General features: G+C 44.7%; 1 protein-coding gene across 1 annotated transcript in view; it reads right to left on the reverse strand.

Annotated features, from left to right (window-relative positions):
* SCFD1 (sec1 family domain containing 1) overlaps positions 1-23,525 on the reverse strand; it is a 145,091-nt gene that overhangs the window by 118,611 nt on the left and 2,955 nt on the right. The window contains exons 2-10 of the mRNA XM_068253884.1: positions 20,054-20,124; positions 12,803-12,891; positions 12,237-12,327; positions 10,164-10,286; positions 9,591-9,678; positions 8,059-8,148; positions 4,294-4,349; positions 2,097-2,182; positions 1,012-1,111 (exon numbers count right to left, since the gene is read on the reverse strand). Coding sequence (XP_068109985.1) covers positions 1,012-1,111; positions 2,097-2,182; positions 4,294-4,349; positions 8,059-8,148; positions 9,591-9,678; positions 10,164-10,286; positions 12,237-12,327; positions 12,803-12,891; positions 20,054-20,124 — 794 coding nt within the window. The remainder of the gene's footprint in view (positions 1-1,011; positions 1,112-2,096; positions 2,183-4,293; positions 4,350-8,058; positions 8,149-9,590; positions 9,679-10,163; positions 10,287-12,236; positions 12,328-12,802; positions 12,892-20,053; positions 20,125-23,525) is intronic.

Below are 23,525 nucleotides of genomic sequence, written 5' to 3' on the forward strand. Positions count from 1 at the left end.
ACACGGATCGGTGATCGGGAACCATGTTCCCGTTCACTGATCCCAGGGCTACCGGGGAACAGCACGGGGGTGCACCCACGATCGTGCGCGGGAGAGCGCCTAAGCGCAGCAGAGCAGCCGCCCGGACGTGAGTTTTACGTCCGGGCAGCAGAAATGGTTAAAGGACATAAGAAAAAAAAAAAAAAAGAGAGGGGAAAAAAACTATTCAGTGCCCATTGAAATGAAACTAAATGGCATTTCCCTTTAAGAGAATTAATTAGGAACTATGCTTTTTGGTATGGCTGGAAAACGGATTCTCTGAGGCCAGTGAGATTATTACAAAATAGCGCCCTGATTGTGTTCCACCAAATACTTAGTAAAATTAAATTTTTCTTAGCTTTAGGCCGGTTTTACCCTTATTTTCTGTGTTACGATGAAGAAGCGATGCTCCTGCCTCATCCCCCCACAACACAAAAAATGACAAACATATGACCCTGCGGGCAGTTAGTTGGCCTCACGCTTGTGCGCTCGCCGCTGCTACTAGCTAAAATGTGACACACTGTCACGCTGATCTCCAGAGGAATCCTCACAGCGAGGACCTTGGAGAAGTGTGGCGAAGGTAGATGCCAGCCAGTTGCAGGACAGTCGCACAGAGAGAGGCGCAGTCGCCAGGTTGCCACGGCAATGCATCTTGTGCTGCGACATTACACTGCTTCGTTTGCATTAGCTAAAACAGCTATTGCAAACGGAGCAGCGTAATGATTTATGCTTGTTCCAGGTGTGTGATTCAGACACTGTTGATGCATGAAAGTTCAGCAGGACACCAGGCAACTGATACTGTTAAAAGGAAATAAATATGGCAGCCTCCATATCACTCCAGGTGTCCTTTCAAAAACATTGTAAACAGATTTCAAAAAGTGGAGCACAAAGGAGTGATGATCTGTCTTCAGACTATCACCTCTTTTATAAACAAGCCCCTCAATCCAGCGGCAGATAGAAAGCTTGTGCGGTTTTTCATGCCTATAAGCTCACCAGTACATCGTGGACCAGCGCCTGGTAAGTCCACGTGTGGTGAAGAGGCGTGGCAAGGTCTATGTTCCTATCCACAAGAACTAATAAAGGCCTCTGGAAGCTGGAGAAAGAAAAGAAGGAGAGAAAAGTCAGTCATAATATCAAGCCCACAATGTATATTAATTTTCTTTATAGTGGCTACTTTTCTTCTATAGCCGCTGAACGCAGCTTTTAACATGGGCACCGATTGCAATGCCCAAACTTTTGTGAGGGTCTCTAGCATCCGAATTTGCCGCCTCGGCATAATATTCATATAGCCACTCTAGAAATCAGTGGCAGTGTCTTCATTTGGGAGGATACGTACCATTCTATGTAAAGAATGGCAAAACATTTGCTATGCAATACAATCATAAAGGTTGTGTTTCAATATTGTAGAAACAAATACAGTAGGACAAACCTAGGCACATTAAAGTTGGACATGTATAAACAAGCCTTTGGAAAATCATGGGTCCGTTCTGCACATTGAACATCTACTTGGGAAGTGATCCTCCAGCTGATCCAGTGCGAGCAGGGCCACAGTATGGCCTGGTGCACACCAAAAACCGCTAGCAGATCCGCAAAATGCTAGCAGATTTTGAAACGCTTTTTCTTATTTTTCTGCAGCGTTTCAGCTAGCGTTTTGCGGTTTTGTGTAGCGTTTTTGGTGTAGTAGATTTCATGTATTGTTACAGTAAAGCTGTTACTGAACAGCTACTGTAACAAAAAACGCCTGGCAAACCGCTCTGAAGTGCCGTTTTTCAGAGCGGTTTGCGTTTTTCCTATACTTAACATTGAGGCAGAAACGCATCCGCAATCCAAAATCTGCAGCAGCCCGGGAGTATGCGTTTCTGCAAAACGCCTCCCGCTCTGGTGTGCACCAGCCCATTGAAATACATTACCCTAGCGGATCCGCACCCGCAAGCAGATCGCAAACCGCAGCGGAAACGCTCCGGTGTGCACTAGGCCTATTTCTGTAGCCTGCCATTCCAGCCATGAGGCTACAAATATAGAACATGCAGTCATAGAAGTTGTATCACGTAAGATGCAACAATATTTGATGGAGTTACCTAAACTGTCCAGCTCCAAGATTATCTCCAGTGAAAAGGCTGTTCCTGGCATCTCGAAGATTTTCACGTAGCTTCTTATCCAGTTTCTAAACAGGAGAAGTAACATTAAGAAACTGACCCACAGAACATGGAGGACAGTCTTAAAATGCAAATAGTTGTGAGGGGGAGTGACAGAATTGTGCACTGAATTCAACAATCAAATCCAATCAAACCACGAGGATAAGTAGACATCCATATAAAGAGAATGTTTACGTGATACTCAGGAGCTTTTACTATTGCACTGTAACGATTGGTGTCAGCTAAACAGATTTTCTGATTATTGGTGATCTGCAGTATCACCAATAATACAGATGCTATACCTGATTATGTGGTGATCTGCAGAATCACCAATACTGCTAGTATAGCCAGACACAGGACTACCAATGTGAGTAGTGTTTGGTGCAACAGTAATGAGGAAGAGGAGGTCTCCCAAGGAGCGGGTGACTACAGACAATGCTGCAGCCAAGGATCACCTGAGGAGCAGGCGATTCCGGCTGTACTGCAGCTAAAGGACACCTGAGGAGCAGGTGCTACAGGTAATGCTGCAAGGTTGATCACCTGAGAAGCAGGTGATTAAGACAGTACTGTAGCCAGTGGACACCTGAGAAGCAGGTGTTACAAACAGTGCTGCAAAAGGTGATCACCTGAGGAGCAGGTGATTAAGACTATACTACAGCTATTGGACACCTGAGGAGCAGGTGTTACAGACAGTACTGCAATAAAGCTTCACCTGAGGGGCAGGTGAATGCTACAGATCCCTCACCAGTGGCTAGGCCCACTGGCGAGGATAGAGAGGTCAGACAAGCAGAGTAGGCAACGTACGGACAGATTAAGGTACAAAGACAGAAGGCTGATTCAGTGTTGAGTTCAGGCAGAGTCGGCAACGTGAATCAGATGGGCAGAGGTACAGAGTCAGCAAGCAGGAGAATAGTCAATGAAAGCAGAAGGTCATAACAGATAATACAATGTAATTAGTACTTTAAGCTATCAACAGAAGCTGGCTAAGTGTGGATCCCCAGCTCCGGCTGGTTCCAGCACACTTTGGGATCTGACTAAGGTCTGAGCGCTCACACGTAAGCTTTTGCAACAGCAGACACGGAGCAACTGACAGTTTGGTACTATATATACAAAGTTGCTCCGCAGCGCCGCCCCAGCCACTCAGCCAATCCGAAGTACTGTTGGAGTCAGCTGACTTGGCACATCAGCTGACCCCTTCTATTCGCATAAAGGTCCTGTCGCCCTCAATCTATGTGCAATAGAAGGACCAGGCAGATCACCAGCATGAAACTGCACGGCAGAGGCCGCCGGCTGACACGCGGAGACGGCCGCCATGCCGCCTGTCTCCGCGGCGGCATCTCCGCTATCCCTTACATGCACCCTGATTAGGTCCAGAGGTGTGAACATATACCTCTGTAACCTAATGACTGTCTTTTCTATTTAGAAAGTGGATCGCACACCATTTGGGTCATGTCCACGACGTGGACGCTGCAGATGGGAGGGCATGAAGGAAGTGAACTTGAGGTTGATAGTAGAGGGGAAAAAGAAGTTCCTATGAACTTGCGGTTGACAGTAGAGGGGAAAAAGAAGTTCCTATGCCTCAAAGTTCTGGTGGTGATGTCCTGAAACCCACGGCCTGAGGGAGCAGACTAAAGAAGCAATGGCCAGAGTGTAAATGGGTTATTGGCAACCCTCAGTGCTCTGGAGCACAGTCTGGCGTTGTGGAGGGGGAGCTGATTAACTAATTACTGATCAACTAATAGCTGACATCACAGAAACACCTGCCAATCAACAGCAAATACCTCCTCGGACACACACAAGTGGGCTAATTTGAGTCTAATGCTAGGTACACGCAATGCAATTTTATGGCAGATTTACAGTCAGATAGATTATTTCCAACATGTCCGATCTGATTTCCGATCGATTTTCCATAGAAGTGCATGGAAAATTGATCGGAAATCAGAAAGGACAAGTTGGAAATAATTGATCTGAAAGTAAACTGTAAGAAAATTGCATTGTGTGTACCGAGCATTAGTAATGTGAATTAACTATGTGTGTGGATAACCATGAATCATGCATTTGCATTGTCAGTGGTACTAGAAGTCAGATTTAGGAAATACTAATTAAACTGAATAAGACACAGTATTGCAGATATTCTCACCACTGCCACCATCTCTGCAGCGTTCCCTCTTGCACATCTTATAATGGGCACGGCCCCTATATGAGAGAAAGAAAACAAATGAAAGAATTTTTAAGTCCATCGTGGTAATGTTTCCTGGGCAGAGTAGGTGGGAAAGAGGGAAGAGAAGTACTTTAAATCAAACACAAAAATATAGTGTCTTGTACATCTCTTGCAGAACATCATATACATAGTAAAGAATTACATGGCAGAAAATCATAGATTAAACATGTATAGAGGATACATGTAACTGGGCAGCTTCAGGAAAGCTCAACTCTCTGTTTCAAGCCGAGATCTTTGTAACCCACTTGGCACAAAAATGCATGCAGCAGTGCATTTAACAAAGGCACTGTATGGAAATGCAGTTGTGAGAAGGTTATTATGGGTTCAGAAAAGAAGGGGATGACAGCACCCCTTTATGCCATGTACAAAATCACCATGATGGGTTACAAGGCGTACATCAAAAAAAGGGTGCCCGGAAATGTGGGTGCCCAGAAGAGCCGATAGTAGAATATCAATAAATTTACAGATATTTATCTATTAACCTCCCTGGCAGTAACCCAGAGTCAGGCTTGGGGTGGGACCGCAACTCATAGCATGGTAGCCACAAGGTGGTCTATGCAGCCATTGCCCTTTCTGTCCTCGGAGGCTCTGCTTCCCTCTGGTAAGATTGCGGTTTATAGTCATGACCACAGATGACAATCTCACTACAGGGTTACAGTGCCATCTGGAGGACGGAGGGAGAAGTGCATTGCTGGATGCCAGGGAGTCAAAGTGTTAGGCTGCTGCAGATCTCTCTACAGTGGCGGACATACGGCCGTGCAGGCCATGCCGCCGCACGAGGGTCCCTGAAGTTCCGTTTCTTCAGGGGCCCATTAAGTATATATATATATATATATATATATATATATATATATATATATATATATATATATATATATATATATATATATATATATATATATTATTTATTTATTTTTTCCCCCGGGGGGCCCCCCTCCCGGTATGTGCGGCGGGAGAGCGGCAAATAGAGGATGTCTCCGGGTCTCCAGGCATGCGCTAGAGGCTCAGCCGCTTGGTCTCCAATATGTCAACAGAGTTGGAGACATATTAAAGACCAAGCGGCTGAGCCTCTAGCGTCTGCCTGGAGCCCTGAAGACTTCCTGTATTTGCCGCTCGCTCTCCCGCCGCGCATATCGGGAGGGGGGCCCCCCGAGGTGAGGAAGGAAGGGCGGGAGGGAGGGAGGATAGGAGTCGGGCCCCCCACCCGGATAGCTACTCAAAGGGCTACCTGCCTACCCACCCGGCTTCCTACCTACCTACCCACCCGGCTACCTAACCATCTACCCACCCGGCTACCTACCCACCCACCAGGCTTCCTACCTACCCACCCGGCTACCTACCCACCCGGCTTCCTACCTAACCACCCACCCGGCTACCTACCCACCCACCAGGCTACCTACCCACCCGGCTACCTAACCACCTACCCACCCGGCTACCTACCTACCTACCCATTTGGCTTCCTACCTACCTACCTACCCACCCGGCTACCTAACCACCTACCCACCCGGCTACCTACCTAACCACCCACCCGGCTACCTACCCACCCGACTACCTACCTACCTACCCGGCTACCTACCTAACCACCCACCCGGCTACCTACCGGGCTAGTTACCAACCCACCCACCAGGTTACCTACCCACCCACCCGACTACCCACCCATCAGGCTGCCTACCTACCCACCCATCCACCAGGCTACCTACCTACCTACCCACCCACCAGGCTACCTACCTACCTACCGGGCTAGTTACCAACCCACCCACCAGGCTACCTACCCACCAGGCTACCTACCCACCCACCTACAAACCCACCCACCCACCCACCAGGCTACCTATCGACCCAACCACCCATGGGAGCTGCGCGCCGGATGGAGGCTGGGACAGGAGGTCTGCTGCTGCAGGTGAGTACATTTTTTTATTTATATTAGCAGGTGTATGTTCTGGGCAGGTCTGCCACATGATTGCATGTATTTTCTGCGCAAATCTGCCGACATGATTGCATGTATTTTCTGGGCATATCTGCCGACATGATTGCACGAATTTTCTGGGCATATCTGCCGACTTGATTGCACGTATTTTCTGGGCATATCTGCCGACTTGATTGCACGTATTTTCTGGGCATATCTGCCGACTTGATTGCACGTATTTTCTGGGCATATCTGCCGACATGATTGCACGTATTTTCTGGGCATATCTGCCGTCATGATTGCACGTATTTTCTGGGCATATCTGCCGACATGATTGCACGTATTTTCTGGGCATACCTGCCGACATGATGTGTATTTTCTTGAGAAAACCAGCACAATTATGTGAATTTTTTGGGGAAAAGGTCACCAAAACTTGGGCCCACTGTCTTTGCGTTGCACTTTTCAAGGGAACCTGAGGTGAGAATAATCTTGAGGCTGCCATATTTCTCTCCTTTTAAGCAATACCAGTTGCCTGGCTGCCGTGCTGGTCCTCTGCCTCTTATTCTTTCAACCATAGACCCTCAACAAGCATGCAGCAGGTCAGGGGTTTCTGACAATATTGTCAGAACTGAGAAGATTAGCTGCATGCTTGTTGCTGGTGTAATTCAGTTTATTACTGCAGCCAAATAGATCAGCAGGGCTGCCAGGCAACTAGTATTGTTTAAAAGGAAATAAACCCTCACCCCGGGTTCGCTTTAAGTTACAGTTAGCTCCGCCCTCATCCGGTCATTGCCACGCCCATTTTTTTGCCGCGGCTCTATCCACACCTATTTTTAGGTTGTAGCCACGCCCATATTTTGCCGCGGCGCGCTACGCACTCCGCAGGTCGTCGGGGGCCCACAATTACAATTTTGCACAGGGGCCCACTGCTGGTTGTGTCCGCCACTGTCTCTCTAGCAGCATTTTTTTTTCTGGTTTTAGGAGTCTGAAAGCATGCAAAAATTTTGCATCACTTTTAGATCCTAAAATCCAGAAATAATCATACCGCCTGGGAGGTTAAAGTGTAAAAAAAACAATAGTAAAATATCAGTATTAAATACTGATATTTTACTAGAGCTTAACCTAAGCCTCTTCTCACACTGAACCCTCCCACTACTGATACCTAAACTTAACCACCACCTCCCCACCCACATGGCTAACCTTAACCACCCAACCCAAAAGCCAAACCCCCACCCGCAGCTAACCTTAATCCTACCCCCCACAGCTAACCTTAACCCTTCTAATCCCCATGGCTAACCTTATCCCACCCCCGCCAACACAAACAAACCCCTGCCAAACATTAAATTTAGGGCGCCACCATAGGTTTCCATTCCCAATATTTATCGGGCGCAGCAGGCACCCAATTTTTCACTGCTAGCGGTCGTCCAAATTTCCTGTTTCCATTACAAGGGTAGTATAGAGAAGCCCAGTCAGGAAGATGGTGGGGACAGGTGGCACCAAACAGCTGATGCTTGGTCACAGGAGGATCAGTGTTTCTTTGGGTTGGATTAGATTGTGAGGAACAGTTAAGTGACAAGACAATATACTCTTTACAGCACTGTGGAAGATGTTGGCGCTATATAAATACTAAACAATAATTATTATGGGTTTGTAAAAGAAAATGTCAGCGCTCACGGAATGCAAAAATGCATGCATTCATAACGCCACACACATGTACTTCCAGTGGGCAAGAGTTCTCCCTGTTAGCTAGCACAGTCAGCACCTTACTACTGAAGACTTACCTAGTGTGACAAAAAAGCAGAAAAGGCTGTCAACAATAGTATCCATGATGGTCTCCATCTCTGTGTCAGTGATGTCAGGTCTATTCAGTGCTGTGAAAATGATGCAATGATGGTCAATGATACACAGCAGAAATAACACAAGCACATTCAAATATTGCTACAGCAGAATATATATACGATAACCAAAAGTTTATGGAATGAGATTCAGGCTGTGCTGGCTGCATTCCTCCCTCATTAAGCTTCTCCTTCACTATGCCAGTGCCCGCTAATATTGTAACTTTAGCTCATTATGTCACATGTCAGTATCCTTTAAAGGTGACATGTTCAACTGCGGTGATGGATGTCCAAAGTATCCAGCAAAGTACCAGGGTACACATGTAATTAAGGCGCACAGGGCAAAGCCAAAAAACGTCTCACCCTGCTCCTTCAAAATCCCGGGTGTTAATTGCTATTCCCCCTCCAGGCCGCCGTGGATTCAGTGGTAAGACGTAATTGGGCTGCCAGCTATTGCTATTGTATTTATAGTAATTTGGACCCCATCTTTTGACGGCACCCAATTTACTGTCTGAGCACTTATAGCCGTAATTCACATTATGGCCTATGGCAGTGCACGGTGCGCCAAAATTTACTACACCACTTTTGCTTGTCTTGAGCACCAGAACCATTTTCTCCTGAGTATGGATGGTAAGAGAGTGTCACCTGTGTCCTGAAGATGTCAGTACAGGTACATATTTAACCCCGCAACCTCCCCATCTGATCTCATTCAGAAAGCCTTCAATACAGGCTCTGTCAATTTTCACCTCAAGGACTCTTGAAGGGGCTTCTCTTCCAAGATAGTGGGGTTCACACAAAGTTCTGCCCAAGAGTTGCCCACAGCCATGAAAATGTCCCCCAAAAGAAACTTCTCACAAGAATCCAGTTGCAATTTCCAGCATATCACATCACAAGGCAGATGTGCTAACGAAGTGGCTCAGAGATCATAGCACTGAAATTTTAGACCAATGGCCAGGAAACTCACCAGATCTTAATCCCTTTCAGAACCTTTGGTCAATTCTCAAAGAGCAAGTGGGCAAGCAGAGGCCCACAAACTGTGTTCAACTACAAGCACTAACAAGACGAGAACTGGTCAAGAGTCAAGCAAATAACATGAATTATGTAGAAGAGCTAAAAAGGCAAATACTGAAACTTTGCATACATTTTTATATATCTACCAATAAAAAAAACAACTTTGAAACCTATGCAATATTTACCGTATAACTGTTTTTCAGAATATCATAGACACTTACAAAATTATCTAAAAATCTTGAAGCAGTAAAGTTTGCATAACACATTTGCATCAATGCCAAAACTTTTGGCCAAAATAGTAGAGAGGAACTGAAGGGATAGTTTTATTCTGCAGTTGTGAAATTTAACTTTAACGCTTTGTTGCCAAGACTGCAATATGTGCAAGTTCCAATCTATTATAAAATGAAATGACTACAGCTGGCAGCAGCTGCAATTGCATAGCTGGCAGCAGATATCACTGATTTTACCTCTATATGACACAAGTTCCTTGTTTTGGTTGCAAAGCACAAACATATCATCCTCCAATGTGATGAAATTCAGATACTGGTCAAAGACCTGAAAGGAAAAATAACATTGGATAGAAGTTAAAGGTGGCCATTCACGCATAGATTACCACCCAACATGGCAAACAGATCAATCCCTCTCTTATTCAGATGAACAGATCGTATTCAGATGAATCAAATTCTTTCATACACTGCACACAGATTTTCAATAGACTCCACCATCTTCAATACAGTGAAACGCTATGGGCCATTGATCTACTGCAGCTCCTCGACCATGTCCAATCAACTTAAATTTTCCATCCGATCATAATTTTGATCAATTATTTTAAGATTTTTGGCAGATAGGATCAGAGTGATCGAATCTGCCTGGGAAAATTAATGCATGTATGATTTGCTTAATGCTATATAAGATTTGAGAACATTATGCACTTGTAATGATCAAAATGCAATTTTCTATTGGCAAACAACAATATACTGTAATACATCTTTATTTTGACTATCCAGAACCAGATTATAAAAGGTAAAATGCAAACTCACCTTTGAGACTTGAGCCACTGTGTTTGCAGTAAGTGCTGCACTTGCGATATCCTCCAGCTTACTGCGGGAGATTGCAGAGATGAAATTTAAATAATAGGACTCATACAACTGGGTCCTCAAGTCCTGTAATTAAGAAAATGGTGAAAATTAACCCAATTCTATGGTAAACCTTATCTACACAACTGAAGTGAGCAGTGCTAACCACTGTCAGATATAGCAAACTTCCATACCATCCACAGAACCCTATACTAAGCAGAACTCTGTTGGCACTATAAAATATCTTCCCCTAGCCACACTGGGAAGAATACTGAAGGACCACATTACTGCAATTAAATGTAATCTATACGGTAAAACACAGAATATATGCTATGGAGACTTTACCCGTCAAATAGAGCATCTTTCATTTTACACATTGCAACATGCTCTATGAATTAATCCATGTCCAGGATGGCAGTTGATTTGCAGTCAACCAGGCTTCCTTCAGTAACTTCATTGGTCTTCTTACAGATGAGCTGATCCAACAGGCATGGTCACCTGTGATCAATGGTCAGCCTGGCTACTGGCTATATGATGCTGAAAAATATTCTTTATGTACATTGTACAGAGACCTGGAACTACTGCAACAGGTATATTTTTTTTGTGGTATCACAATATGGTACAGGTGAAAACCTGTGTTTAATTTGCTTTAAAATGATCCTGTAGTGGGTAATTAGTTCCCAGATTGGTAGCAAGGCTGCACTCTTGTAGTCTTGCTACCTCATCAGCACTGGTTTCTGTTTCAAACTGGCTTCTAATGAGTAGCGTTGGTGCTCGAACTCAATACTGCCGAACACCACACTTCAGCACCATTTCAGTTCTGAACAAGTGGACACTGTCAGGGAGAGTTCACTTACTTGCACTTTAGGCACATTTCATGTGACTTCAATGCTTCCTCCTTTGAAAGCCGGTAGGAGGAAGCATGGGAGTCACGTTACACGTGGCGTATAGCGCAAGTAGGTAACCTCTCTGACCCTGTCCACTTTGTTTGGCACTGAAACTGTGCTGAAAGTGTGGTGTTCAGCAGTATTTGGGTGTACCGAATTCGATATGCCAAATTCAAACACCAACACTACTATTAAAAGTTGAAAAGATTGCACTTTCCACCGCGCAGTTTCATTTAGTTTACATTCAAACACTACTACTGAGCCTATGTAAGCACACATAGTTATAGTAGAATATTTGATTTGACTACTATTAAGCTCCCCACCTGACATCTACTTGGTCTCACTTCTGATGCAGAGGCCAAACAGTGACATCACATGCAGAGGTGTGGCATAGATACGTGGTAGCCAAGCAAGAGCGGGAGAAGGTGTGGCAGGACTTCTCAACTGGAGCCTCATTAGCAAGAGCAGCCTATGTTACAGAGGTAAGGAAGTTGTATTCTGTGCAGACTTACTGCCAAATGGAGAAGCAAGAATAAACTACAGTGCCACCGTTTAATCTAAAGCACGTCAGGCTATAGGCAAATCTCTCCAAGAAGGGTAAAGCTTCATCAGATTCCTCTACAGTCTTTAGAAAATCCCCACCAGAGCTGCCAAATTCTATATACTGTAGTACCATTGATTGTTTCAGTCATGTACGGTAGTTAGTGGTTTCAGGTGTTAATGAGAGTAATTATTCTGGTTTCAGCATCAGAAACAATTCCTATATCTATATAATGCTGTATATTGATATGTAGTCCTGCCCCTTAGCTATGCGGAGTTCTCACCCCCAGAGCATTCTGGGAGTCCATATATATTTCCTACTGGCTTTAAAACTCTCAATGAACAAACATTCTGCAGTTCACCTGCCAGCAGTAAAGATGTCGCCACCTGTGATAAATTTCAGAATGTAAAATCAGGGAGAGGAAAGATTTTACAATGTGAAAACAGTGGCTAAAAAAATGTATAAATGAATATCAATTGTATGCATACTAAGATTTTATTGAAGCTTTGTATAGCTAAAGAGCACAGAATAGCTACCACAATTCCTTTAGACAATTATGAGCCACTGCTGTGTAAAGATGAAGTCATAAACTGCTGGCATCCCAAGTACCTGACAGATTCTGTCCACGTTCTCCTCTGTAGGCATCACAAAGTACACAGCTGGAACATCTGGAATAGCATCACGATCTGAGTGCAAAAGTCTACGCAAAAAGACATAAGATGTTGTAAGTGGACTGTCTTGCTGTGAATGAATCAGCACAATAAAAATAAAACCTGCTTCGTATGTAGATATCATTTGATGAACCTCTTGATAATTACAAGATGAAGAATTAAAATCCTGTGAGACAGATGTCTCTTGCTACCTGTAGCGTTTGGGCACAAGCTTAGCCAGTGTGGCTTCCCTCATAGCTCAGTAAACAAAAATGCCCTCACACACCTGCAATAAAATGGTACAATCGATCTATTAGGGCTTTTAACAGCCAAATGTAATTTCAGGCTTAGAGATAGACAGTTCCAGGGGCGCCGATGGCAATAGTAAAATTTGCTTTGAGTGGAATTTATCTGCAATTTCCAAAAAGCTTTATTTGTCTAAAAATACTTTCACAAAGAGATTCTTCTAACATTTTTATTAATGGAAATCAATATCAAATGAAGATCCCCTTTGAACAAACTCACAGATGTAAAGTAACCCCCATATCTCGCAGCTCCTTCACAGAGAGAAGAGGAGAAATTATGTCTTGGCCAAAGCGGTCGTAAATAAGGACCTGGAAAGGAAGAAAAGTTTTGTTAGAAAATACACAATAGGTGTTTAGGTATACGCCAAATACTGTACTTTGAAAAATATCTACCATATAACTGGAACAATCTCTAAAATAACCATGCTTAAAAAACTGCTGAGATGGCAATTAAGGAACAAGGATGAATTGAAGGAACTATGTAAATAAGCTGTCTAAGTACATCAACCTGGCCTTGTTTACAAAGCCAATGCTGAAAATAAAAGGAATTCTATAAGGTGGGTCAGGGCATAAAAATATTAAAGCTGGTGATTAAAGGGGAACTTCAGCATAAACAAACATACTGTTATTAAGTTACATTAGTTATGTTAATTAGAATAGATAGGTAATATAATTTTTTACCCACCCTGTTTTAACCACTTGATGACCGTGGGCTTTACCCCCCTTAAGGGCAAGGCACTTTTTTTCCATTCAGACCACTGCAGCTTTCACGGTTTATTGCTCGCTCATACAACCTACCACCTAAATGAATTTTGGCTCCTTTTCTTGTCACTAATAAAGCTTTCTTTTGGTGCTATTTGATTGCTGCTGCGATTTTTACTTTTTATTATATTCATCAAAAAAGACATGAATTTTGTCAAAAAAATGATTTTTTAAACTTTCTGTGCTGACATTTTTCAAATAAAGTCAAATTTCTGTATACGTGCAGCACGAAAAATGTGGACAAACATGTTTTTGATTAAAAAAAAACCCCATTCAGCCTATATTTATTGGTTTGGGTAAAAGTTATAGCGTTTACAAACTATGATGCAAAAAGTGAATTTTCCCATTTTCCAGCATCTCTGACTTTTCTGAGCACCTGACATGTTTCATGAGGGGCTAGAATTCCAGGATAGTATAAATACCCCCCAAATGACCCCATTTTGGAAAGAAGACATCCCAAAGTATTCACTGAGAGGCATAGTGAGTTCATAGAAGATATTATTTTTGTCACAAGTAAGCGGAAAATGACACTTTATGACACAAAAAAAAAGGTTTCCATTTCTTCTAACTTGCGACAAAAAAAAATGAAATCTGCTACGGACTCACCATGCCCCTCTCTGAATACCTTGAAGTGTCTACTTTCCAAAATGGGGTCATTTGTGGGGCGTGTTCACTGTCCTGACATTTTGGGGGGTGCTAAATTGTAAGCACCCCTGTAAAGCCTAAAGGTGCTCATTGGACTTTGGGCCCCTCAGCGCAGTTAGGCTGCAAAAAAGTGCCACACGTGGTATTGCCATACTCAGGAGAATTAGTATAATGTGTTTTGGGGTGTATTTTTACACATACCCATGCTGGGTGGGAGAAATATCTCTGTAAATGACAATTGTTTGATTTTTTTCTTTACACACAATTGTCCATTTACAGAGATATTTCTCCCACTCAGCATGGGTATGTGTAAAAATACACCCCAAAACACATTATACTACTTCTCCTGAGTACGGCGATACCACATGTGTGGCACTTTTTTGCACCCTAACTGCGCTAAGGGGCCCAAAGTCCAATGAGTACCTTTAGGATTTCACAGGTCATTTTTGTTTCAAGACTACTCCTCACGGTTTAGGGCCCCTAAAATGCCAGGGCAGTATAGGAACCCCACTAATGACCCCATTTTAGAAAGAAGACACCCCAAGGTATTCCGTTAGGAGTATGGTGAGTTCATAGAAGATTTTATTTTTGTGTCACAAGTTAGCGGAAATTGATTTTAATTGTTTTTTTTCACAAAGTGTCATTTTCCGCTAACTTGTGACAAAGATCCATACTCCTAACGGAATACCTTTGGGTGTCTTCTTTCTAGAATGGGGTCATTTGTGGGGTTCCTATACTGCCCTGGCATTTTAGGGGCCCTAAACCGTGAGGAGTAGTCTTGAAACCAAATGTCGCAAAATGACCTGTGAAATCCTAAAGGTACTCATTGGACTTTGGCCCCTTTAGTGCACTTAGGGTGTAAAAAAGTGCCTCACATGTGGTACCGCCGTACTCAAGAGAAGTAGTATAATGTGTTTTGGGGTGTATTTTTACACATACCCATGCTGGGTGGGAGAAATATCTTTAAAATCACTTTAAAGGACAACTGAAGCGAGAGTGATGTGGAGGTTGCCATATTTATTTTTAAGCAATACCAGTTGCCTGGAAGTCCTGCTGATCCTCTGCCTCTAATACTTTTAGCCATAGAACCCGAACAAGCATGCAGCAGATCAGGTGTTTCTGAGATTATTGTCAGATCTGATAAGATTAGCTGCATGCTTGTTCCTGGTGTTATTCAGACACTACTGCAACCAAATAGATTAGCAGGGCTGCCAGGCAACTGGGATTGTTTAAAAGGAAATAAATATGGCAGCCTCCATATTCTTCTCACTCCAGTTTTGTATTGTAACATAGCTGTATTCATTTTACCTATTTATCATTTAAAAGGGCAAAATCTGAATTATACCCAAGCTTCACGTACACAACCTTCCTGTACTGCTTACATTTTAAAGAGAACCCGAGGTGGGTTTGAAGAATATTATCTGCATACAGAGGCTGGATCTGCCTATACAGCCCAGCCTCTGTTGCTATCCCAAACCCCCTTAAGGTCCCCCTGCACTCTGCAATCCCTCATAAATCACAGCCACGCTGCTGACAAACAGCTTGTCAGAGCTGGCTGTGTTTATCTCTATAGTGTCAGTCTGCTGCTCTCCTGCAGAACTCCAGTCCCCGCCTGCATCCCTTCCCTCCCTGCTGATTGGAGGGAAGGGGCGGGGGCAGGGACCGGAGCTATGCAGGAGGCGGGGGAGCAGCTGAGACTGACACTACAGATGTAAACACAGCCTCACAGCACGGCTGTGATTTATGAGGGATTGCAGAGTGCAGGGGTACCTTAGTGGGGTTTGGGATAGCAACAGAGGCTGGGCTGTATAGGCAGATCCAGCCTCTGTATGCAGATAACATTCTTTAAACACACCTCGGGTTCTCTTTAAGCTTAACCTCTTCCTGCTACTGCAGTAAATTTAAAGATCCAAAAATAATGGCGTCACTTTAACAACAGAAAAGCTGGGCTCTGCCTAGAAAAGCTTGCTAATATTAAAGGAATCCAAACAGCTTTTTTTTCCTGCAGTTTGTCTTGTTTTCTAATATCTGTATGAGCTGCCATCCCATAATTATCCAGGGGAAGGTGTGAATGTAGTCAAGTGTGACTCTCTGAACTGTTTAAAAGTACAGCGTACTGTCTTTAAAGAGACTCCGTAACAAAAATTGCATCCTGTTTTTTATCATCCTACAAGTTCCAAAAGCTATTCTAATGTGTTCTGGCTTACTGCAGCACTTTCTACTATCACAGTTTCTGTAATAAATCAATGTATCTTTCCCCTGTCAGACTTGTCAGCCTGTGTCTGGAAGGCTGCCAAGTTCTTCAGTGTTGTGGTTCTGCTATGAACTCCCCCTTCCAGGCCCCTCTATGCACACTGCCTGTGTATTATTTAGATTAGGGCAGCTTCTCTCTTCTCTCTTATCTTTTACAAGCTGGATACATCATCCTTTGAGCTGGCTGGGCTTTCACATACTGAGGAATTACAGACAAAGGCAAAGCTGTTTGCAGGAAGAAACGAGCAGCCTGAAACTTCAGTGCATGAGAACTGCAGGGGGAAAGAAACACACAAATTATCTCTTGAGATTCAAAAGGAAGGCTGTATACAGCCTGCTTGTGTATGGATGTATTTTCTATGTGTGGACATACTGTACATCAACCTACTTCCTGTTTTGGTGGCCATTTTGTTTGTTTATAAACAAACTTTTTAAAACAGTTTTTAACCGCTTTTAATGCGGCGAGGAGCGGCGAAATTGTGACAGAGGGGAATAGGAGATGTCCCCTAATGCACTGGTATGTTTACTATTGTGTGATTTTAACAATACAGATTCTCTTTAAAAGTGCTGTTTGAAACTTTTCTGCTGATACTCAACACTCTTCTGTTTGCAACTAAATGATTATACATTATGTTAATTCCAGTAGACAGCAATGCCATTAACTAAAGTTTGTGCAAAATCTAAAATCCTGATACTGAAAATGTTCAAGTATCTGAAATAAAGCAAAATTCACATGTCAATGTTAGCATTTCATCAGCCAGGGAGTTTCAGCCATGTCACAAAACGCCTCGTTTCCAGCCTAGGACTTATTTTGATGTCTGCAGTGAAAGTCCCAGACCGTCTATGGAAAATAGATGAGCACTTGTTTTTCATGAGTTTATGCAGGAAAAGGGGGTGGGACACTGCCAAGCAAATGAGGGCAGAAATAATCTTCACATTCTGTCTGTTTCTGACATAGGGGATGGGCATTTCATACACACAAACAATAACGGTCATCCTTAACCACTTAACGACCACCTAACGTCGATAGGCATCGGCAGGTCGAAGTGGTGTTTCCATGGGGCCGCTCCATGTCAGTTCACGGAGGGTGTCTCCGTGAACAGCCTGCGAGCCTCCGATCGCGGCTTGCAGGCTAATTGTAAACACGCGGGGAAGAAATTCCAGCTTTTTACATCAATACGGCGCTGCTGCGCAGCAGCGCCGTAAAGGAGATTGGCGATCCCCGGCCTCTGATTGGCTGGGGATCGCCGCCATCTGATAGGCTAAAGCCTATTGGCGGTGGTACAGGACCGTCCTGTGCCGCCCAGGTCCAGAGCGAGAGGGAGGGAGGTATATCGCTGCGCCCCCCCCTCCCGCTCGTCCACACAAATCGGCGGCGATCAGACCCCCCCAGCAGGACACCACCCTAGTGGGGAAAAAAGGGGGGGGGGGGGGGGGAAGTCTGATCGCCCTGCCATAATCACGATCTGTGCTGCGGGCCGGAGAGCCCACGCAGCACGGATGACACAGAAATAACCCTGGTCCTCAAGTGGTTAAAGTGAACCTAAACCGAACGAAAAAAAAAAAAGTTTCACTTACCTGGGGCTTCTACCATCCTCTTGCAGCCGACCTGTGCCCGTGCTGTCAGTCACCGATCCTCTGGTTCCCTGCCAGACCATGGTCAGTGCTCTTGCACAGCTTTGGCTGCGTGCGTCCTCGATCACGTCCTGCGCAGGCGCAGTAGATTTTCTCCTACTGCACCTGTGCAGGATGCTCCCGGCATCGTGAGCACGATCGAGGATGCATGCGGCCAGGACCTCACTGGCCATTGACACTTCAAGCTTTGGAATGGCTGAAGCCTGAATTCCCCCCAAACCCCAGGACTTCCACCCCTACTGGCCCCTGATCACCATCCATGACACAGGTGTATGACAGGAAAAGAACCAGCAGTTTACCTCTGGGCATGGCAGCAGCATGTGGAGCGCAGGCAGAGCCAGCCAGGAGTATGTGCAGTGAATACTAATTTATCCATTTATTGAAGTATTTATATAGCGCCGACATATTACGCAGCGCTGTACAGAGTATATTGACTTGTCACCAACTGTCCCTACCATAGTAATATGTCTATTTATGTATTGTGTAGTGCATGTATCATAGTCTAGGGCCAATTTAGAGGGAAGCCAATTAACTTATCTGTTTGTATTTGGGATGTGGGAGGAAATCAGAGTGCCCGGAGGAAACCCACGCAGACATGGGGAGAACATACAATAAAGAGGGAAGGGATGCACATTTGCAGCTCTCCCATCCTGTGAGTCAGCAGGAGAGGTAGAGTGTGACAAAGATTGTCTGTTTTTCCAGTGTACTGTGCTGCTGCCCCTTAGTTTGCTGCTTGAATTACCATGACAAAAACCTGAATCAAGTAATTGAGGCAGCAAACGCAGCAGCGCTGTACAATGGAAAAGCAATCAATCTTTTTTACACTCTACTGCTGACTCACAGGATGGGAGAGCTGTGAGTAAGTTTCCTAAACTTCTTCATTAGTATTCACTGATCTGCTGGCTGGCCCCGCCTCCTCTGCTTGTGCTGCCTATAGGAGAGCTATGACAGCCAGGGCTCACCAGAATTAGCTGGCTGGAGCACTGAGCACACTAAGGGCTGGTTCACACGGGCGTCTGCTGAGCTTTTGCTTGGCATTGCGTTCAAACGCCAGCGTTTAAAAGCTAGCTTTTGAAAGGCGTTCAAGGCTAGCAGTTCTGGTCTCTGCTATTGTTTCCTCGCGTTTACTGCCTCTGAAAGCAGCATGTTGCTTTTGAGACTAGACGCAACGCTGGGATCTACTGCCAGGCTTTCATGAAAGCCTGCAAAAGCCAGCTCCTAACGCTCCCATTCACTTGCATGGGATGGCAGTAGATCCCAAAAAACGCTGCGTCTAAAATGCTGCGTTAAACGCCACAAAACGACCGTCTGAACCAGCCCTTAAAGAGTAACTGTCGGGCATAACATCAAAAATCAATTCTTGATTTATATCTGGTAAACAAGTAAAAAGTATGCTAACCAGGGAATTCAAAAGTTAAAATCACTATTACTTTTCTAGTTGATAAATGATCATTCCCCAGTTTACCTGACTCTTATTTGGTACACACAAAATTTGGTACACAAAAAGGAAGTTGCAGGGCATGCTGGGTTGTCCTTTTTTTGCTTCTGTACTTCCCTTCTCTTTCCCTCCTGTTTCCCCTCCCACACCTCTGTTCCTCTCTGATTGGTCAGTATTTCTCATGCTGAGACAATGCACTTTCTATAGTGAAGGGCGGGCAGAGGAGACTAAGGGAGGAAATAACATCAGAATTGGCTTCAAAATAGCCACACTTAAAATGGGAAAGGCTAAGAAGGATTTTCTCTTTTTTTACTGTAGAAAAATCACTAAAATCAAAACGTGGACAGTGCAATACATATGCTATGTAAGTAGAGCACTTATTTACTTATATATGTGCTTGTTTGTTTTCTGAGATAGTAAGGCTGACCGCCCCTCTTTAACCAAACGCTTTTCTGCATGCCTGCAGAAAAACATTTTACACAGACACCAGGCTGGTTCAAACGCATGTCTGAGGCTTGGCTGATGGTTCAGACGCCTGTCCGAACCAGTCCTTACTCTTTGCCAAGGGATTGTTACACTAGTACACTTATAACTTGTTTTACATCAAAATACTTTCTGCAGCAGGATTTTAGTTTTTGCCTGAAGAAATATATCCATTCCTTATTAAGCTACCACAAAGTTCAGTGTAGACAGATGACAAAGTTCTGAACTTGATAAAAAGTCCTTGACAATTCTTACCTTCCATACTGGTTCCCCTGTACTATTCTTCACAATAGGGACGTTAAAATTCAGCATACGCTTTAAAGCAACTGCAAGAAACCGTTACAAAATATTAATCATTACTGTACAAAAAAAAAAAAACTTTGTCCACTAAACATACAGATTAAAGTACTAATATAAAAAAACAAGCAATAAAGGCCAAGGCCTCGTTCACGGTGGTGCGTTTGTAGCACGGCATACCATACTGCAATGCACCACCTATTTGACATTCACAATGCGACGGTAGCGTTGCGGTATAACAGTTGCAGTATGGTTACACATTGCATTCAGTGTGTTACCATTAAATGTGTGTGTTAACAGGTACGGTGAAGCATACTTTTCATCGACTATAAGCTTCATTGTATGTGACACAATGTGGCCCTAACATGAGGCAGGACTTTTTCACTCTGTTGAGTTCCTGTTATACAGGGAAAAACATGCATCGTCCCACTGTGAAAGTGGCCAAAGGAAAGATTAACACGGCAAGTGATAAAACAGAGCAATCAAAATAAACCTTTAGCACACAAGAATTAACCAGCTCAGGACCATAGGCTTTGGAGACTGATGACGGGAGCAGACCTCCGTCATATCAAGCGGAAATATCTACTGCAAAACACGCCCCCAGGACTTCCAGGCAACCTTTTGCCGACTGCTCCCCGCCAATTGGCGTGAACATGCCGGCTCCCCCAGGACCACTCAATGCCAATTGGCGTGGAGCGGTCAGCAAAAGGTTAAAGCCTTTATTTCGTACAGTTTTGTTTACATAAATACAGCTTTACCATGTGTTAAAGTAGGGGTAGGGAACCTATGGCTCGGGAGCCAGATGTGGCTCTTTGGAGGGCTACATCCGGCTCACAGACAAATCAGTAGAGGTTGATTCACTAAGCTACACTGCTCAAGCAGCGCAGCTTAGTGTGGCAGTCAGTGCAAGTACAATTTTCAAAGTACTGCACGCTACTGTTGTAGCATGCACTGCTAACTTACTTGCCCAAAACCAACAGCTGCTTCAATTGTCACACTCTGGACCCTGTCAGGTCCAGTGACTATGTACAACGAGATCCCTGCACTTTGATTGGCCCAATAGGCTGCTTGTCACTTGAGTGGGTCTCATCTCGTCCTACAAAGTGAATCAACCCCCAAGTCAGCTAGCTAATTGTACAAGCTGTTAGTCTGTATTTCTCCTGTCTGGCTCTCGGGGAAATTTCTGATGTTGCTGAAACCCAAAAGAAGCTGAAGACATGTCTGACACTTCCGATGCCTAGCAGATCAACTGTATACACATCACCATGGCAACAAGGACGTAAGCCCTACTGTCCCAATTTGAAACATATTGTATGGCTCTCACGGAATTACATTTTAAAATGTGGTGTTTATGGCTCTCTCAGCCAAAATGGTTCTTGACCCCTGTGTTAAAGGGATACTGAGCAGGTACAAAAAAACAGAATTGATACTTACCTGGAGCTTCCTCCAGCCCACCGTAGGCCGCAAGGTCCCCGTATCCTCCTGGCTCCTCTCCCGGTCCTACTGGCGGCTCCGTTAATTGTCGACTTCCGCCTGAAATCGCCACTACAAGTCCTTGCGCGCACGTTACACGTCATCACGCCGGCTGGCGTGAGAGTCCTGCGCATAACCGGTTCAGAGTTAGAGAACCATGCATGCACAGGACTCTCACGCGTGGGACTCATAGTGGTGATTTCAGGCGGAAGTCGCAAATTAACAGAGCCACCAGCGGGACCGGGAGAGGAGCCAGGAGGACACCGGGGGACCTCACTGTCTACAGTGGGCTGGAATAAGCTCCAGGCAAGTACCAAGTCTGTTTTTTGTACCTGTTCAGTATCCCTTTAGCAGATGAAACCTGCTTCAGGGAGATGTTAAGATTTTCTGTAAGGGCTCGTTCTCACTTAAAAGTGCAAAACGTTGTGCACGGGTATTTTTACTGTGATTAACGCAGTAAAATCACCATATACTTACACAATTTTTGAGCAATCGTGATTAGCACTTTTTAAGCACTGTATCAGGATTGCTCTAGAATCGCAGAAAAATTCCGCAGGCACCACGCTTTGTGACTGCCGCTAATCGCCCACGATCAGCGGCCATGAGCCCCCCCCCGTTCAGTTAAGGTTCCCTTTAAGTCGAAATGCTGCGCTATCTCTGTCACCTATGCCTCCTATGTGCCCCCCTTTGCCTCCAGTGTCCCCCTCTGTGCCTGTTTCAAATAGTCCAAGGATAGGTTCGCACACCAGATTCTCAATGAGCAAAAGTGTAGTTTATTTCTCCATAATGCGTCAAACACTATGCATGACAATTGTTTCGGGGCCATTCAGGGTCCCCTTCCTCAGATAAGTGCGGACAAACCAGTGTTTGTCTGCACTTATCTGAGGAAGTGGACCCTGAGTGGCCCCGAAACAATTGTCATGCATAGTGTTTGACGCATTATGGAGAAATAAACTACACATTTTCTCATTGAGAAGCTGGTGTGTGAACCTATCCTTAGACTATTTAGAATTTCATTGGATGTTTGCTTTGCATCTAAGGTTCTGCACCCTGATATATACGGCAAGGTGTGCCGCTCCTAACCCTACTACTTCGTCTGTGCCAGTTTGTCACCTTCAGTGCCTTTGTTCTCTCTCTGTGCCCCTCTGTGTCCCCCATCTGTGCCTCTCTATGTCCTCGTCTCTGTTTGTACCTCCTCTGTACCTTTTTTTTTGTACCCCGTGTCTCTGTTTGTACCGACTGTCCCTCTGTGCCTCCGTTAGTACCCCCTATGGCTCTGTACCCCCTCTGTGCCACCGTTTGTACACCCTGTGCCTATGCTTGTACCCCCTCTGTGCCTCCGTTTGTACCTCATGTGTCTCTTTACTCCCTCTGTGCCATAGGCAGAAAACCAGCATTAGCCCTACTGCTCAATAATTACTCAACTCAAAACAGAACTGCTTGATCCCTGAGTGCAGGCTGTGGCACAGAGGGTCAACTTCTCTGTATCGCTGTATCACCCCCTGTGGCTCTGTTCCCCCTCTGTGCCTCTGTTTCTACCCCTGTGCCTTTCTTTGTACCCCGTGTGCCTCCATTTGCACCACCTGTGCTTCTGTACTCCCTCTGTGCCTGTTTGCACTCTGTGCCTCTTTTTGTACCCCCTGTGCCTCTGTACCTCTGTTTGTACCCCCCCATGCCTATTTTTGTACCTCCTGTACCTCTGTTTGTACCTCTTGTGCCTCTGTACCTCCTATGTGCCTCTGTCCCTGCTCTCTGCCTCTGTTTTACCCCCCCCCCCCCCCCCCCCGCATTGTGCCTCTGTACCCCCTCTGTGTCTCCATGTGTAGCCTCCTGTGCCTCTGTTCCTTAAAGTTTTAGATTAAAAGTTATATACTTACATAAGCCCACTGCTGCTGCCTAGGACCCCCTTCTTATTGTAGCTGCACTCCTGTCCAAATTAGAGCTTCTCCATACTGGA

This window comes from Hyperolius riggenbachi, chromosome 9 (genome assembly GCF_040937935.1).
Source record: "Hyperolius riggenbachi isolate aHypRig1 chromosome 9, aHypRig1.pri, whole genome shotgun sequence".
NCBI lineage: Eukaryota > Metazoa > Chordata > Amphibia > Anura > Hyperoliidae > Hyperolius > Hyperolius riggenbachi.